This window comes from Ammospiza caudacuta, chromosome 6 (genome assembly GCF_027887145.1).
Source record: "Ammospiza caudacuta isolate bAmmCau1 chromosome 6, bAmmCau1.pri, whole genome shotgun sequence".
Taxonomy (NCBI): domain Eukaryota; kingdom Metazoa; phylum Chordata; class Aves; order Passeriformes; family Passerellidae; genus Ammospiza; species Ammospiza caudacuta.
In genome coordinates, this window is record NC_080598.1 from 57641983 (window position 1) to 57660016 (window position 18034).

At 45.1% G+C, this 18034-nt stretch overlaps 1 protein-coding gene across 1 annotated transcript in view; it reads left to right on the top strand.

Moving 5' to 3' along the window:
• Window positions 1–18034, top strand: part of CEP170B (centrosomal protein 170B) — a 58498-nt gene that overhangs the window by 23464 nt on the left and 17000 nt on the right. The window contains exons 7-13 of the mRNA XM_058807026.1: window positions 5782–5883; window positions 6445–6921; window positions 9165–9227; window positions 10129–10880; window positions 12889–13074; window positions 13269–13377; window positions 14824–16608. Of these exons, the coding sequence (XP_058663009.1) occupies window positions 5782–5883; window positions 6445–6921; window positions 9165–9227; window positions 10129–10880; window positions 12889–13074; window positions 13269–13377; window positions 14824–16608 (3474 nt within the window). The remainder of the gene's footprint in view (window positions 1–5781; window positions 5884–6444; window positions 6922–9164; window positions 9228–10128; window positions 10881–12888; window positions 13075–13268; window positions 13378–14823; window positions 16609–18034) is intronic.

Sequence of the window (18034 nt, forward strand, 5' to 3'; positions counted from 1 at the left end):
GCTTTGTGGTCTTCTGTTCTCAGCACATGGTTAAATCCTAGGCTGATCTTAATTTTTTGTTTTTTCAAAGCTGCCACAGCCTGATGGGACTGGGTAATCCTGAATCTGATGACTAACCTCTGAATAACTGCTGCAGGCCTGAGTTTCCAGGGGTGGAGGCTGCTTGCAGGGAAATGGGCATCATCACTTGCAGGAGTGGGACCAATTGCAGGAGCTTCTCCTAGCTGTGAAATAGGTTTGCTCACCAGGTCAGCGTCCATGTCATTAGTTAAGTCCTCTCAGCAGAGTGGACAACTTGAAAATCTTGCTGATGTCCAGGGCTGAGGTCAGCAGGCAGCATGGATGGAGGCAGTGGAGCTGTGCCCAGCTGTGAAGTGGTTTCCATGGTCTTTGGCTACTTTCCCCATGAGATCATGGCAATAGCTATTTAGACACACAGCTCTGCCCTAGCCTTTAATTTAAGGGAGTGGTGTTATATCTGCTTTTTTGCCTGAACTAGAGTGGTGGCAACTGCAGCATGTTTAAGGTTTGACCATGTAATTGATACAAGTACATTTGTGATCATCAGCCTGATTTGATAGTCCCTGGGATGTGTGTATGTTCACAGTAGGTACAAAAGACCAGGGCCCAGATTAACCATGCACACAGGAAATAAATTGTGTAGCAAAGAGTCAGAGAACTGCTTAATGATTATTCCTGCTAGGTCTGAATCCTCTATTTTGGAGAGGAGTGAAAAAGCAGAGATGTTAGGAATTATGATCTAGCTACAGCATTTTAAACTTTTTTTTTTTTTCCCCAAGGCCTCTGCTGTAAGAAACCTACTCTGCATCTTCTAGAGATGGACATTATTGTTATTAATAATGAATCAAAAACAGTTTGACTTAAAGGAAGCTGGATTTCTCATGCTTTTGTTGTGACTTGCAGTAGCGAGCTTCAAAGCTGTGTGTGCTTCTGTGAGCAAAGAAATTTGCTGTTGCTGACTGTCTCTCTCATGATTGTGAAGTTTTGTGAAGATTGAGGCAAAGCACAGTGCTCAGTCCTGTCCTGACCACAGGGGACACCTTCAAGGGAAATCCGACCCCTCTGTTTGGTGGGAGCTGTGTGCTTGTCTTGAAAGCTCTTCTTCCTGCTTGATGATGGAAAGCAGCTTTAACACAGTTTTTCTCCTTTGCCTTTCATCACCTGGAGTGCATTTCTGGTTGTGGCCTTGTGTTCTATGTGATTCACTTCTCCATAAATGCACCCTTTGTATTGGCATGTCTCATTCTCTCTTTTGGTGCCTCTCCTTCAGATGATCAATAGTTCTGTATTAATTTAACAGGCCACAGTTTTTCAGACTGTTAAGCAAATGGACTTCCCTTGTTCTGTGCTAAAACAGCCTTCATTTTTCCTTTTGAGTGACTGCCCCAAAGACTGAAATCCAGGAGCAGAACACGTGTATGTCAGTGGTCTTCCCTGCATTACAGCATCGCTGGTAGCTCCGTATTTGTCTGGCTGAATGCTTGTGCTGACCTCAATTCAGTTATCTAAAAGGATGGTTTTCGGGCTGCCTGCCTGAATTGATGAGCCAAGAAATATGTCTAAATGAATTGGCACCATCTGGGCAGCCTGGCACCGAGCGGAGAGAGGTGGTAACGAGCTGCCATCAATTGGAGGAAGTCTCATGTCATTAAAATGACTGAGCAGCTCATTTTCATTGGTGTTCCTCCCCTCACTGCTGACTTGAGCAAGCCCAGAGTTTCTCTGCTCTTGCAAGAGCATCCATCTTACACTAAAACAGAGCAGACAGGAGGTGGCTTCAGGGTGCTTTGCATGTCTCAGGACACAGGCAGACATGCTGCTCTGCATGCTGCAGGTCCAGGTTCAGGTTGCTACCTAAAATGGATCCCAGCTGGTGAGGAGCAAAGCCTGCTGGCACAACTGCATGTGTAGCTGCTCCCTGGCCCACTTCTGTCACAGCCATCTGTTTATCTGCCTTCCCCTCGTGCTTTTCCCCCCTCCCCTCCCCTTTTTCTACAATATTGTTGTGTTAGAGCTGAAGCTGGGAGAGGTGTCGGTTGTGCTGGCAAATTAGAAGGGACAGAAGCTTCTGACATGAGCAGGGCAGCAAATTCATGCAGCTCTTTGTGCTGGTTTTGGCTGGGGTAGAGTTAATTCTCTTCCCAGTGGCTGGTATGGAGCTGTGTTTTGGATTTTTGCAGAACACAGAGTTGGTTATACAGAGATGTTTTTGTTATTGCTGAGCAGGGCTTACACAGAGCCAAGGCCCTTTCTGCTCTCTGTACTGCCACGCTGGAGAGGAGATTGGGGCTGCCTGGGAGGGGACACAGCCAGGACAGGTGACCCAAAGGAACCACAGGGATAGTCCAGATCATACCACATGCTCAGTATATAATGTATAGAAGAAGGAGGAAATGGGAGGGGATGTTTGGAGTGATGTTTGTCTTCCCAAGTCACTGTTACATGTAATGGAGTCCTGATTTCCTGGAGATGGCTGAGCACCTGCTTGCCCATGGGAAGTGGTGAAGGAGCTCCTTGTTTGGCTTTGCTTCGTGAATGGCTTTTGCTTTTCTTACTAAAATCTCTGTATCTCAATCTATGACTATTCTACCTTTTATCCTTCTGATTCTTTCCCTGATCCCACTGGTGGTAGACTGAGTGAGTGGCTGTGTGGAGCTTGGCTGCTGGCTGGGGTTAAACCACAATACTCTTCTGAAGTCAGAGAAATTTTACTCTGGTTCAGGATCTGTCTGCTTTCAGCAATAGCCAAGAATGACACTGACTGTGTCACTTGACAGTGCTACTCAAAATGGAAATTAATATGAATGCTCAGGGGAAATATTAATTGCTCTTAAAATATTGAAAGTGCCCCTGAAGAGCAAGATACTGACTCCTCAGCTTTCCACCTGTGCTTTTTGCAGTTTTAAATGAAGTTCCTGTTCATTGTGCAGGTTGGGAGAGGAAAGGAGTGAAATGCCACACACACAAATGTGCAGCTTTGTCACAGATGCTGTAACAGGCATTGCAGGTGGTGCCATGTGAGCTCTGTGTCATGGGGCATGAGGAACCTGCTGCTGCTGTGCAGTGCAGCATCTTCCACCTGAGGGCCCCGGATCTGTGCATTCTGGCCATCCTGGAACACTCTTTTTAGGTGCTCCTAGAGCTGCCCTGGGGTTTTGACTTTGTGCTAGCTTTTGTCAGAGGGGCAGTTAGGGTAATTTCCAAGTATCCATTAGAGCCCAGGGAAATTTGAGACGGCAGAGGAACTGGATCATTATTATTTATAAATCCTTTCTTTTCTCCCTTCAGCTTCAGTTGTAATCCCAAAGTTCCTCATCAACAGAAGAGGTCTGACCAAAAGTCTGACTTATTCCTCTGGCTGCCTTTTCCCTGTAGTAGAAAAGCTCCTGGCCAGCAAAGGCAGGAGCTTTTTTTTTTTTTTAAGGTCTGTTTGTATTCGGATAGGACACCGATCTTAGAGCAGTTTCTGGGAAGACTTCTGTCCTGCAGGTGGGGTGTGAGCTCTCTTAGCTCTCTTCTGCCCCTCTGGACACAATTGTCTTGGAATAGATCACTGGCATCTTCTGGACTAGGGGGCCTTTGGGATCCCTTTGGGGCTGGGATGTGCTGGAGACATGAGCTGTTAATGAGCTGCAACTCCTTGCAAGATGCAAGCAGTAACAGCACAGTGCTTGGGAAAGGTGCTGCTTTTGCAGCAGTGGAGTGCAGGTGGTCTTTGCATTTCATCTATGGGGTAGTTGATCCCTTTAGGCACAAATTACCTCAGACATCAGTGGCTCTTGCTAATGGATTTGTGTTGAAGTGCTGATATCCCTCCCCTGGCTTCCCCCAGATAGCTGCCTCTTGGCCATCAACCCTAAGGTCTGTACTGCAAGCCACAGGGTAATAATCCATGGTGTGCCCAAAGTGCCTGACACTGGTGGAGCAGATCCTGCCTGGGTGGGGTGGGGTCTAGTGGGCAAGTTAGAGCATGAAAAGAGGATGGTAGGTTTCTGTTAGGCTGTGTGACAGCAGCTCTGAGCCTAGGAGAAACCAAACCCTGCACTGGACTAGAGTTCACTGACAACCTTGTGAATAGGTTTTTTATTATTTTTTCCCCTTCTGCCATGAGTGGTTTACCCATCAGTTATGAAACACATTGCTTGGCAATTCCAATTTATCATGGTGAGAAATGCTTCCTCCTTTGAACTTTCAAAGGCCGCCCACATAATAGGAACATGGTTTATCTTCCATGCACTCTAGGCAGGGAGGAGAGCAATACTTTCAGCCTCTTTTGATCCTCAGTGAGAAGGGAGGCTGTGTGGTTATCTTAGAAACATGAAGAAGATCTCTAGAAAAGGCCTGTGGGCTGCATCTGTAAAGCAAAATTTTTGCCTGTGGACTGTCAGTGTATGAGCTTATATATCTGGAATGATCCTAGGACAAAAATATCTGAAGTGGCCACTGGATCTGTGTAGCTTTAGAAACAACAGCATAAAATCAGGCTGCTTTTTCAATTTGAGTTATTTAATGCCCCTTCCTCCCCTGACTTCCCTTATGCAAACAACTGCTTTCTGTCATGTCCCTACTAAATCAGAGAATGCAAAATTGCAGGGCTGTTTGAGGGCTGCTTTGCACAGAGCAGTGTGTGGCTTGAAAGCCACAAGCTGAGCAGCAGCTGGCAGTAGAAGCCCAGCTAAGGCTCTGGAGCTGGAGCCAGGGTTTCAAGACGTGGCCAGCTGCAGCTGCTGTGAGCAGAGGCAGAAACAGCCTAACAAAGCTGGATCTTAACCTCAGCCCCTGACCTATCCTGGTGTTTCTATCCCCTCTAGATGAAAGAACAAAAGCAACTTTATTTGCTTCTCTTGAACTATGAAAAAACTGTAGTATTAACTGTACCACAGGCAAATTCGGTGTATTCTTTTTGTTTGTTGCATAAACAGCAGCAGCCCAAGGCACTGCCATAACACAGCCTTGTTTTATGGGATACAGAACGAGGAGCAGTGGATCAGCTCCACTGAGTGAGTGTCGGTTGTTGCAGTGAAGCCCTGATCTTGCAGTGAGTGCTCACTGAACAGAGAAATAATGTAATCCTGGCTCTTCTAGAGGAAATTCTCCATGAGAAAAACCCCTGTCCTACAATGACTATGCAAAGCAACTCATTTGGTTTACTGTAAATAAGCTGTAGAGAGCAAGAGTTTACTACTTCTTTATGAAAGTGTTAGGAGATGGTTTTACTATTTTTCCTAAGTTTGTAATGCTTCAAGAATTTCCTGTTGTGGAATGCGTGTCGCTTACAGTGGGAGTGCTAAATAGTGCAAAAAATCCCTAGCCTGGACACATCCAAGGACATGGCGGGACAAAAAAGGGTAGAGCTAAAATCTTCCCAATTAAGGTGAGGAAAAAAGATTTCACCTGAATTGCAGGTGAGTTGAAGACAGTTTTGTGGTTAGTGTTTTGTAGTCTGTCCTGCCAAAAATCTTCTCCTTATTGTGTATAGTAAGGCAAGAAAGGGACAAAAGGCAGTATCTGGGAAACACAGCTGTGAAAGACAATGAAAGGAGGTGAAGTTAGTATCTTGCAATAGAATGTAAAAAGGAAAAAAGGGTGAAACAAAGAAAAGCCTGAACATATTATTATGTATAATTTGCCGTTGTTATAGCTGTGGTGTAGCAGGTTCATGGTCTCATCTGGCCCTGCTGTTTTCTCCCTTTTGCTGTGCAATTGAACCTGGTAAATTTGTATTTTCTGTGTTAAAATATTTGCTTATCCTCTTCCTAGAAACGAATACTTACCGCACCCCTCTCTATGGGCAGCCCTCCTGGTGGGGGGAAGATGATGCAAACAACAAGGAGGAGAGAAGGCAAGAGGAGCATTACTCAGGTAATGGAGGGTGAGGTGTGGTGGGAGAAGATATGGGACGCAAAATTTTGGCACACTTTTGATATTTACTGTTTGAAGCCATCCTGTTTCAAGACTTGTAATAACTACTTCTTTTTTTTGTGCTTGTATTTGCACGCTCTTGTGTGTAGGTTACAGCTGCTGAAACTGGAATAAGGGGGAATTAAAATGTTTTCCCTAAAACATTTGACCATTAGAAACAGCAGTTGTGGAGTAAATAACTAAGTTTGTTTTAGTTAGTTGTGTACCTGTATCTGTTTCTCACCTCATCATCTTTGGGAGCCATTTGGTCTTAACACTCCTGTTGTCAATCTGTGTGTATGGAAGAGGCATCTTGTTTTCACTTGTGCATTAAACCTGATGTTTCCATCAAGCATGTGCTCTACTGCACAAAGAACTGTTTTATTTCAATTCCCACACAGTGTATCTATTCTCTAGCAGAGAGGGGTTGTGATTAGTAGCCCTTCCAAGAAGTTGAAACAAGTGAATTAAATAGTACTGAAAAAATGTTATTTTATCCTTTTTTTTTCCCCACTTTTGTAGAGAGATCAAAAGAGATAACCCAACATGAAGAGGAAATGAATGGGAATATTTCTACTTACAGAGATGCCCAAGAACAATCTGTGTTTGCTTTCCGGAGAGAGCCAAGTTACTTTGAGATTCCAACTAAAGAATTTCAACAGCCATCAAAATCTCCAGAAACACAGGTCCATGAGATCCCAACAAAAGATGTTGATGCTGTGGTAGCCCCTGTGGTACAGAGTCATGCCTCTTTCACCATTGAATTTGATGATGGTACACCTGGTAAAATAAAGATAAAAGACCATGTAACAAAATTTTCACTCAGACAGAGAAGACCCTACAGTAAGGAGCCAGCTCACACAGAAATGATGTCGGCAGAGAGCAAAGTGGCTGACTGGCTTGTCCAGAATGACCCAAGCCTGATGAGAAGGCAGTCTGCAGGAGATGATGTTTACAGTACCAAGAGTGACCTGCCAATTCATGTAAGGACGCTCAAAGGTGAGTGAATGTCTTGTCATGTGGACATAGCTCTCTGTTGGCCATGCAAAATACAGCCTTTCATCATAAAATATGAAAACCATTCTCCTGTCAGGGAGAACTGGACTTAATTATCTCTGCTCCAAATTTGCAAGATGAAGAATATTACTTTAATGACTGTTGATATTTTGAATGCATCCAGCATGCTCTTCACCCAGCCCTGAAGTGATGTGTGATGTTGGCTTGGGGACACTAATGTGACTCCTCTGCATCTATAATGCCAGCTCAGCAGTAATTGGTTAAAAAAAAGATTTTGGTTTTTAAATGTCCAAAATAATTTCTGTATGGTCAGGCAGGCTGATAAACACAGATATTTCAGTCAATTTGGTTCTCTTGGCTTCTCCTAGCTGATGGAATGGCTTTTCTTTTTAACTGTAGTCCACAGGAGTCTGAGCATGATCATCCTGCTGCCTTAAGTGTGATCATCTGGTAATGGCCAGAGCTAGTTGGTTGGATGACAGAAAATGCTGACAGAGACAATACTGAGAGTTGGGATACACTGATCCCTAGTAGAGGAAATTGTTGTGCTTGTAGGAAAAGGTTTCTTCTAACCCAGTGCTTTTCTGAAATCCTGCTCTGTTCAAAAACATCAGATTTAGTGAACCTCTGTCTTGTTAAGTGTCTGACTTGTGAGGAATTCTTGGGGGATTTTCAAAGATCTGAAGTGAAGTTTGGAGCTCAGTTCTTAGAGCAGCTTGTGGGACTTACATGATTCTGATGCAACTTGGAAATACGTTCTGCAAGATTTATGGTTGCTTGGGTGTCTCTCTTGGCCATCCACTGAACAGCTTGGAGGAGACCATTGATTCCTGCATTCTCACTGCCTTGCTTCTGGAAGAGCTATTGTTTTGAACTGCACCTTGAGCTGATGTAGTCAAATTGAAGGCTACCAGACCTACTTGTGCTTGAGTTCCTACTTAAATAAGAGCTAGACCTTGTCTTCTCTTAAGGAATATTTGCTTTGACCTTCTTGCAAAAAAAAAAAAAAAACGAAAACTCATCATAATATGAAGAGTTTTATGTATTACACCTCCAAATTGCTGGTTTTGGTGCATATTTTTTGGGAGCCTTGTAGGATCATAAAGGTCTTCTATTCAGCTATAGGGTTTCACATGGTATGGAAATTGAACTACTTTGTTGGCCATTGCTTGGTTCTAGTTCTTCCCAATAAGGGACCGCATTGAGGTGCCCTGTTTCGTTATTTAGGGTCTTATTTTCAGTGTACTGTGACTGTGTGATGAAAGGGTTTGTGCTGGGATTTTTTATGTTGTTGTCATACTGATTTTTGTTGACTTATTGGAGAACATTGTCAGGGATAGAAATGTGCTTCAGTGGTTTTGCTCTTCCTCTTGGAGAAAACTAGAGCACTGGGCAGCTGTTGCTGTTGTGATGCACAGGAGCACTAGAGACTGGCTGCATTTGCCTCTCTACAGTCCATAAGGCATGGAAAGAAGCTGAGGTAATTCAGGGCAAAATTTGCATATAAAGAAATCAACACTGGACATTTGATTAAAACATGGAGTGCTGATGGCCTGAGGAGTTGATCCTCCTCTGCTTTGGCAGGTGTCATTTATCTATGATAGCTGTGCAACGTGTTCTTCTGGCAGGGCTAATGTTGAAGGTGTCTTGGAGGCTGCTGCTGGCTGCTTACCAGGTTTGGGTCTCCAGGATCAGAAATGCCCTCCATTGGGGCTATCTAAGTAGCATTTATTCACTTCCAGCAGCAATGTGGTGAATGTAAAGACCAGTATCAAGACTACTGGATGTTCAGGTCTTAGCAGCTTGAGGGGATGTGCATGATGTTCTGCTGGGGCATCTGTGAGCATGGTGCATGTTTTCCTTGTGTCCTCACCGTTTTGCATCCATCAGAGCTCTTAGTCAAGACCTTTAATTTAAGAACTTTCCCTTCCAAGGGTGAAGCTTATCAGCCCTCAGGGCACAATGCAAAGTTTGCTGGCTTTCTTCATCAGTGTATTAGCAAACTCTTCATAGAATTGACTCCTGGGTTGAATGGACCTTGCATTAAATTCTAATCTTTTGCAGTTAACTTGATGTAATAAATGGTTTTCACCCATGAGTCTGGAGAACTTGCCAAGTTGGTTTGAGCAGTTTTGCTTCAAACACGTGGTGTTTTAGCCAGTATATCTTGCTACATATTACAGTCTAGAGCGCAGAGACCTCTTTCCCCGTTCTCCCGATGACAGGTTCCTGGTCGTTGACTGAATCGTGTTGTGTGCCTTCACACCTGTTTCCTTCTCCAAAAAAAGGTTTGTTTTTGTTTTACTTTTAACCTTTTGTTTTAATTTTGACTTTTGGTTTTACTTCAACTTACTTTCTGAGAGTCCTGAGCTAAGGTGCTGAGAGACGGCAGGCACTGATACATAGAGACAGTTGTAAAGATGGTTGTTGTTAACATAAATGAAAATATTTATAAACTTAGTTTAAGCTTAGTGAGCTCTTAACTAATGATTTAACCTTTGCTTGGCTGCTGATAGGATGGTGTAACTCATGGGGGTGTCATGGTGTGATTCTTAAATCTCCAAGAAGAGTAAAGAATCCTGCAAATCCACTTTTCTGTTAGCCTCTGGTTTATTTCCCCTTGTAGAGGAGGGTGACTTGGGTGCTCAGAGATGCATGTACTTGTAATGCAGTGATCTGTCTGGTCTTTCATCGTGGGGATTTGGTTTCATGGTATGCACTGTGAGGGTTTTATTTCCTGATCCTGCAGAGATATTTCTGCTCTGTAAAAGAGAAAACCCAGTGAGGTGGTCTTGGACTACAGTAATTGGATAGAATGGCAAAATAATCTCATCTTTTTTATTTGAATTGAAAAAGTAAAGAAACAAAACATTAGGTATGTAAACCAATCACCACCAGAATCAGAAAAAATCAGAAATCCATGAGGTTGAAAGTGCTTCTTGAATTCTTTTAAAATAAATAATTAACTTGGTAGCCAACCAGTGGTGAAAAGTGGGGTCAGGAGAGAGCTGCCTTCTCTTTATTTCTTGTGCTGGGGTGTAATCCCTGTACCACACAGATGTCTTTGGAGTTTTTTAATCTTACAGAATGCTTTCCTTGTAACTGAAATTACAAATTTCATCTGGGAGGTTATGACAGGCTCACAACCTCTGAGAGTACGAAGGTCAAATCTACATACCTTGTTTCCAGGCAACAGGCACGAGGACGGGACGCAGAGCGACACCGAAGACCCCAAGGCGGAGAAGGAGCCGCCGGCGGCGGGCGGGGAACGCCCCGCGGAGCAGACGAGGCTGCAGCGCCAGATGAGGCGCGACCCCCACGAGATGCTGCACAACAAGCAGGCCTTCGTCATCGAGTTCTTCGAGGACACGCCGCGCAAGAAGCGCTCCCAGTCCTTCACGCACAGCGCCCACTCATCCCAGAGCGACACGGATCCGGGCATGAAGAGCAAGGTGGAAAAGCGCAAGAACACGCTGCCGGCGGAGAAGCCGGGAAATTCAGCGCCGCCGTCCCACCTCACAGCCCAGGCGGGCAAAGCCAGCAACAGCTCCTGCGGGACCCAAAGAGCCAGCTCCTTCAAGAGGGATAAGACGGAGGATCGTATCAGCTCTTCGTCCTCCTCTGCTCCCAGAGTCAAAAGTTATGGGAGCGTTGGGAGGAAGTCAAAAATGGCTCAGGATTTTATGGCTGAGTACTTGCGTGAGACTGCTCAGTCTGGGAAGCCAAACGCCGAGAAAGCAGCCCCTGTGCCCATGCCCACAGCTCCACGTGTGGTTATATCCTCGGAACCAGAGCCTGCCTCTGCTCCACCTCCAGAGGTGAAGTCTGCCCAGGGCAGGAGGAATGATGAGGAGGACAGTGTAAGTGAGACGGGCACGTACACCATTGAGACAGAGTCGCAGGACAAAGAGGTGGAGGAAGCGCGAAAAATGATAGATCAGGTAAATGCTGCTTTTCTGTGCTTGGCCAGTGAGCTGAGGGCTGAAGGCTTGGAGGGCTTAAATTAACTGCTATCATGAAGGGATGCAATTGAGTGCAGCAGGCCATTATAGTTAGGGGCGGAAAATCGTCCTGGGTGATGTGTGCTAAGGATAGGCCTCAATGAACAGTGATGCTTGTCTTTAAGAAATCCCATCAAAACAACAAAATTACAAACAAACAAAAAACTGCAGAGTAAAAGAAGGCAAAATATGCCCACGGCAGAGAGCTGCTTGCTTAAAAAATGGAATTTGGAAGCAAAAGGGAAAGAATGGATTTGCCATCTGTTTAGAGGAAAGGCAACACCTGAATAAAGATCAGGCTGATCCTGCTGACAGCTGTGGCTGGGAGCAGCTCTGCTCTCTAGGACTGCTCCCCAGCCTCTGCCTTGGCATTGTATCACCTCCTGCCCACTGTTATAAAGATGGGAGCTGCAGCCCATGACTGATGCATCATCCCATGGTAGGCCACAGGAAATGCCAAGGGCTGGTGCTTACAAGCCTTAGTGGCAGATGTTTCTGTATTTGGCTGTGCCTGATTAGAAAGGCAGTGCTTGCTGTCAGGGCAAGCGGCAGCTGGCTGAGATAGCAAAGGGTGTGATCTAGGGCAGAGGTAAACCCAGATGGATCTGTACTTGTTTGGATTTTGCAGTGTGAATGATTGCATAAAAAATAAACTCCAGAGATGAGGAAGGCTTAAGAAGAACCCACCCAACTAACCAACCGCAGGGCAAATGAAAGTTTGGCTGATTTTCAGGTTTAACTCTCATCTGCGGTCTATTATGAAAACAAAACTGGCAGGTTGTTATGAAGATTTAGTGAAATGTAGTCAGGAGGATGGCAAGGTTTAAAGGAAGCCTTAATTGAACCTGGCTTTAGAGCTTTGTATACAGTGTTTATGAGTCTGGATCTAGCTTCTCTCTTTTGTTTTTGATTACATTTGTTCCTTCCATCTTGTTTGAAATGTGATTGGAAGCTTTCAGGGCATGGCATTTAGGTCACAGCAAGGTCCTAGTCCTGACAATAGATGACTAATTGTTCTGGTGGGGAAATATGAGGGAAAATGCCACAAAAATACAAGTGTTTCTGGGGAGTAGTCTTGGCAGCCATGTAACTGGCAAACTGGCCAGCTTCTGGCCCAACTGGGCCATAGACTTGGTGCAGTGCAGACCTGCCACTTGTGAAACAGCTGATAACTGAACCTCAGTGCTTCTGTCCAGGACGAAAGAAAATGAATTCTGGACTAGGTTCTAAGGTGTTTCTGTTCTTTATTCCTCCACCACTGCAAGGACTTTTCTAAACAGCAGTGAGAGTGGAGATCTTTATGGCCATCTCCACACAGCCAAGGCACTCTCTGTGTTGTTATCTTCCTCTGAACTTCTTGCAGTCAAGTCAGAGGAGCAAGCCCTTCTGAGGCAAGAGTCTTGGTCACCTCTCATAGAAGGCCTGTTTATCTTCAGGGGGAATCTGTGAAACAGGCTCAAACACTCATCCATCTCAGAGGTGCATCCTGTCCCAGTTCCTTGTGGCAGTGCGGGGCTGCTTTGCTCAGCCCACTCAGCCACAGTCTATGAAAGGCACTGGGGATGGAGCTTTCCCATTTTCTCTGACTAAATCTTCATGAATGGGCTGGTAAATAGCTTTTCCAACACTCATCCTAAATTTCTCTGGGCTGAAAAGGGACTCCTTTTCAGTGAAAGTTGCCTGCTGTTAAAGGCAACACCCCTAAATAATGAGGGAGAGAGGAAAGGTGGGTGTGAGTGGAATTCTATGATTATGTATATTTAAAGCTGCTGCTATGGAGTGCAGAAGAAAATCATTTACATAGTTTGCATGGAAGCATTGGCAAGTGTTTCTGGCTCCTTGGCATCATAGTTTGTGTGTGACTAGTGTTTCACAGATTTTCATAGATTTTGGCTAATGTTTTTCTGTTTCCTTGCATTTTAATAATCCCATGCAAACATCTTTTCAGGTTTTTGGCGTTCTAGAATCGCCTGAATTTTCCAGAATCTCTTCAACCTTTAGACCAGTAATTACAGGTGAAAAAGATGACGCCAGTTCTCAGCATCTAATCAGTGAAAACGGCACTAGTCAGAAGTCACCCTTGCTCCAGGCTCTTTCCTCAAAAGCTGTGAATGGGTCTCAGGCTGAGGCACAGGTATGAGCAGTCCAGGTGGATTTCCTGGGATGGTGGAGGTGTAGATGGGCTTTCTGTCTGCATGTAATTGTGATGTGTAGCTTGATTTCTGTTTTAAACAGACCGAGTGATTCTGCGAGAGAGGAGAGATTTTGTGGCTAGGATTTTGTGTCCAAACCCCTCTTTCTGACCTCATTTTCCCCACCTTGTTGTAGATGTCTGCAGCAGCTCAGGGGAGTCAGAAGTGGGTGTCAAGGTGGGCGAGCCTTGCGGACAGTTACTCTGACTCTGGATTTGCCTCTGGGCCGGGTGATGGAAGTGTAGGTAAGTCTCATCCAGCACTGTGGTTTGAGGGTATCTGAATCTAAACCAGGATGATCGGAAAAGCAGAAATTAAGGGCGTCTCTGCATCTGGCTGTGCTTGTTTTCTGTTTTAGCTGTTTTAGTAGTTGGAGATGAGAAGCACAGAGTGAGTAGTTCCCAGTGGACTGAAGATAGAGAGAGCCTCTGCTTTGCATTTTGGATTTATTCAAGAGGTTCTTAAATGTTAGGTTTGACATGACTAAGGGGAACCTGGGAAGGAGAAAGCTTGTAAGGGCTTTGGGTGTTAACCAGCCCCAAGCTGTGGTTCCTTAGACTGCCGTGTGATGCCAGATGAGAGCCCTTTGCACATAGCCTTGGAATTAGTTCCTGACTTGCATATTTTAGGATGCTTCTCCTGTGTCTGGCTGTGCTGAGAATTTAGGCTGTTCTGGGATTTGCTGTTGAGTGGCCAATTTAAAGGGTGGAGATCAGCATAGAAAACTAGATGTGGTAGGGGAGAAACAATGGGAGTCTGATAACCTCCATCTTCCTAACTTGGAAGACACCTTACAGACCCTGTGGTCCTCTTGGTGTGTGGGAAAAGGAGAAAAGCACTTTGTTGGCTTTTGCAAATGTTTTCAACATTTTTTTGCTTGTGATTACTTGTCATACCTTCTTGCCATTGACAGCTAAAAGATTAGAAGGAACTAAAGATTAGAAGGAATCTTTGTTTCAGAGATCATTGCTACTGTTTTCACACCGTGTAGGATACCTAACTCCTGGAGGACTTGTAATATTACCATAGCCAAATAACCAGTGATCCTGGTATTTAAAGGTGTTATCAGATATGGAGGCCTGGCCAGAAGCATGGGAGAAGCAGGAACACTCTTTCTATGGAGTGTTAGTGTTGCTGCTGATAAGCCCACACAAGCTGGGGCAGGGAGCTCTAATTCAGAGCCTCTTGATTATCACAGAGTCTTTCTCCTGGGACTTTGCTCTGGGATATGAGTGTAGGAGAACTTGTACTGTGAAAAACACAGTCTATTTAGTCAAATGGGCAATGTTGTTTAGAATGGCACTTAAAACACTGCATCACTGATGTCTGATGGCTTTTCATCTCATTCCTGTGGCCTGATTGATGCTAGATGCCAGCGATGTCATTATACTCCATAGTGCTTGTACTGAGAGGTATATCATGGGAGAATGAATCTGACATACTACCTTGAGAAGGGAAGGTATTGAGCAGTGTGATTCAGCAAAGGAATCAAGTTTAATGTCTGTATTGATAAACCTGAGAGAGCAGGCACCAACCAGGCCCTGCTGATGTTCAGATTACATAAGACCTTAGTTCTAAGCACACCTTGTGAGTGCTTTTGTGGACTTGCATTTTACAAGATCAATCTCTTCCTAAACAAAGAAACAAATAAATCGCACAGTTTTACACTAATTGATTCTTTTCCTCTTAAGTCTCTTCAGAAAGTGGGGTGCTCCCAAAACCTGGAGAACCAGAAAACTCTGTGCCCTCGAGAACAAGGCGCCTTCTTCCCCAGCTCCCTCCAAGTGATAAATCAGACAGCCCCACTCCCACAGTCCTGGTGTGCCAGGAGTCCTATTCAGAGGTTACCAAGAGAACCATCGTGAAGGATGGCTGCGTGGAAGCCTGTGGCGATTCCAACAGCCACCTCTTCATCCAGGAGGACCTGGATCCGGATAGCCTCAGCGATGCCAGCAGATCTGACGATGGCTTCAGCACAGAAAAAGGCAAGAAATACAAAGAGAACAGCAAAATGCTAGAGCAGATGAGGGAAGACAATAGATCAGAGAGTCGGCAGCCAGGAGCCACCCGGATCTCTCACGTGAGAGCTGTGAGTGAGCCAGTTTCTACCTCCTTCTACATTGGTGATGACAGCAATGATGCAGAGGTTCCCTCCAAGCTCTCCATGAGTATATCCCATGCTCGAGCAGACAAGGACAGCAAGGATCCGGAGTTTTCCTTCAAGTGTGCTGGCACACCAGTTTCTGGAAAGCCACCGGTCAAAGATGTCAGTGCTTATATAAACACGGCTGGAAAAGTTGTCATTTCCCTTCATCAGAGTCTTCCTCAAGATCAAGAAAACATGTCAGGAAAGGAAACGGCATCTTTTGTTAGACAGGAAAGTTTTACCAAAGATAAATCAAGCAGTGGTGTTCCTCAGAATAAACTCCCACATATTTCAAGTCACCCTCTGCTTAAAGATTTAGAGGCTCTTCGGTCAACTCGTATGGACTTTGGTCAGGACACTCATCTTCTGCTTAAGGACACTGAAACTGCCTTGGCAGCGCTGGAAGCCAAATTGCTTGGTCAAAGCCAACAGCTGGAATCGTCAGAAACTGCTGGTCAGCTGGAGGACTCTTTGTCAGGGGACTCAGATGTAGACACAGCCAGCACAGTCAGCTTGGTGAGCGGCAAAAACATCCCAGCAAGTGCCCCGAAACGCAAAGCGGTTGTGAGCTTGCAGAAGGAGAAATCTTCCTCCACACCATCCATCCAGGACCAGTGTGGGCAGCCCAGCGCTCGGGACAGGCTGACAGAGAAGCAGAAAACACAAGCACCAGAGGCACCCAACCGAGCAGAGGCCACCAAACGCTTCCAGATGAAGCGGAGCGCTGGGACTCGAGGGTCACTTGACTTCACAGACGACGAGAGAAGTTCGAACTCGCCCTACCTGCCAGTCCCAGATGCGGTTGTGTCTGACCACGAGCACTCGGTAACCCGGCCTGTTCCCAGGAGGAAACCTTTCACTCAGCCCACCAAGGAGGACCAGAGCAAAACGACCTCAAACGTGCAGAAAATCCAGCAGGTTCTCACCCGGTCCAACAGTTTATCCACCCCCCGGCCCACGAGGGCCTCAAAGCTGCGCCGCGCCCGGCTGGGAGATGCTTCGGACAACGAGTGTGTGGATGCTGACAAAGCAGCCTCCAACTCGGATGCCACTGCTCAGGGCACCAGGCAGCCCACGGAGACGAAGAAGCTGTCCCGGCTGGACATCCTGGCCATGCCCAGGAAACGGGCAGGATCATTCACAGTGCCCAGTGACTCGGAGACGGCGCAGGCGAGGACGGGCTTTTCGGGCCGCAGCGCCGAGTCCTATCGCAAGACGGGCGTGTCGGAGGTGAGAGCTGCGGCCAGGAAAACAGCAGCTGCTGCCTCTGCCAAGCAGCCTTTCAGCAGGACTCGTTCAAGCAGTGTCAAGTATTCCTCCTCGTCATCCTGTAAGTGCTTCTGCTTTATGTTTCTCCCCTCTTCCCCTGTTTCTGACCTACAGGCTGCACGTAGTTGCCGGGGATTAGTATCGCAGTAGTAGAGGTGCTGCCTTGGTGAGTACAAAAGTCTGCATTTATGAGCAGCACAGATGTTGAGATTTCATGTGGATTTGGAGACAGCAGAGCACTCTCATACTCAGTGAGATGGTATTGTGGTTATGTCTGTGAGAATACTCCAAATAGCTACTCCAGTGGTTTGTTTTTTGAACAACCAGTTGCCATTTGACAGTTGCCCATATTTTTTTTTAAAGATAGAATTTAATGCCTTTCTAGTGCTGCAAAAAATTCTGATCTCTTTTACTTGTAAAATTCAAAGTTTTCTCCTAGAGAGCTTATAATGGTGTTGGTGACAGCTGATGTCCAAGGTGGCAAGTTTGAAGGCATCTGAAACTGAAGAAAAAAAATATGTCCCTGTGTTGTGAAAGCTGTTCCCTTGTTGTCCTGAAAATATAAATACAGAGCTAGACACTGCATGTTGATTACCTCATGAGATTGACACTTCTATGTATTTTCACTGACTTTTGCCACAGCTAAGGCAGGTTCACAGTTGGGGTTCCCATGAGGCAGAGGTAGGAATGTAGGAATTACATTGCCCTATAGTTGAGCACTCAATAGACCCTTGAAAAATCAGCATTTGTCATATTGAAATCAGCCTTCAATTAAGAGGTGGGGACAATTCAGATGACAACTTTGGGGTGGTAATTAATTATGGGAAATTGTTCCTGAAACCTTTGGTTTAAGTTCAGGACAATGCCTGTAGTCCTTGACATGCAACAGATGTGGCAAAGCAAATGTGTTTGCTTAGGATTTTAGGAATGATTGGTAGCCAGAGGGACAGGAAGAACCCCTTTGGCTGGATTTCTCAGTAGAATCCTATTTTCAGCAGTTTCATGTTTTTGTAAGGGGTCTTGGAGTTCTGGATGTGTCCTTTAATATATTTTCATACAGCTGAGTATTTATCCCCCTTGCAGTATTAATTTTTATTGCATGCTAAAAATGTTATTTGCTGCTTGTTTTGGATTGTTTTAGTACATTCAGCTTCACCTTTAATTTTAGTGATTTTTTTCCTTACACACTTGTATATGCATGTAAATCAGAATGTGATTAAGCTAAAACAGTATGTACAATCTCTGCTCTTGCCTTTTTTGAGATGATGCTATTATTAACTTCTTGTTAATGCTGATAAACAAATTTAAATCAAGATAATGTGGTCAGTTTTCCAAACAGGAGGTGCTCTTTGCACTCCCTCTGCCTTTGGACCACAGGCTTCAAATCATTCAGAGAGAAATGATAAGTGTTGGCCAGTTCTTTATTTAAATGAATTGGTTTTTGATTTCCACACCTCTGTAGCAGCATGCTAACACCTTTCCTTGTC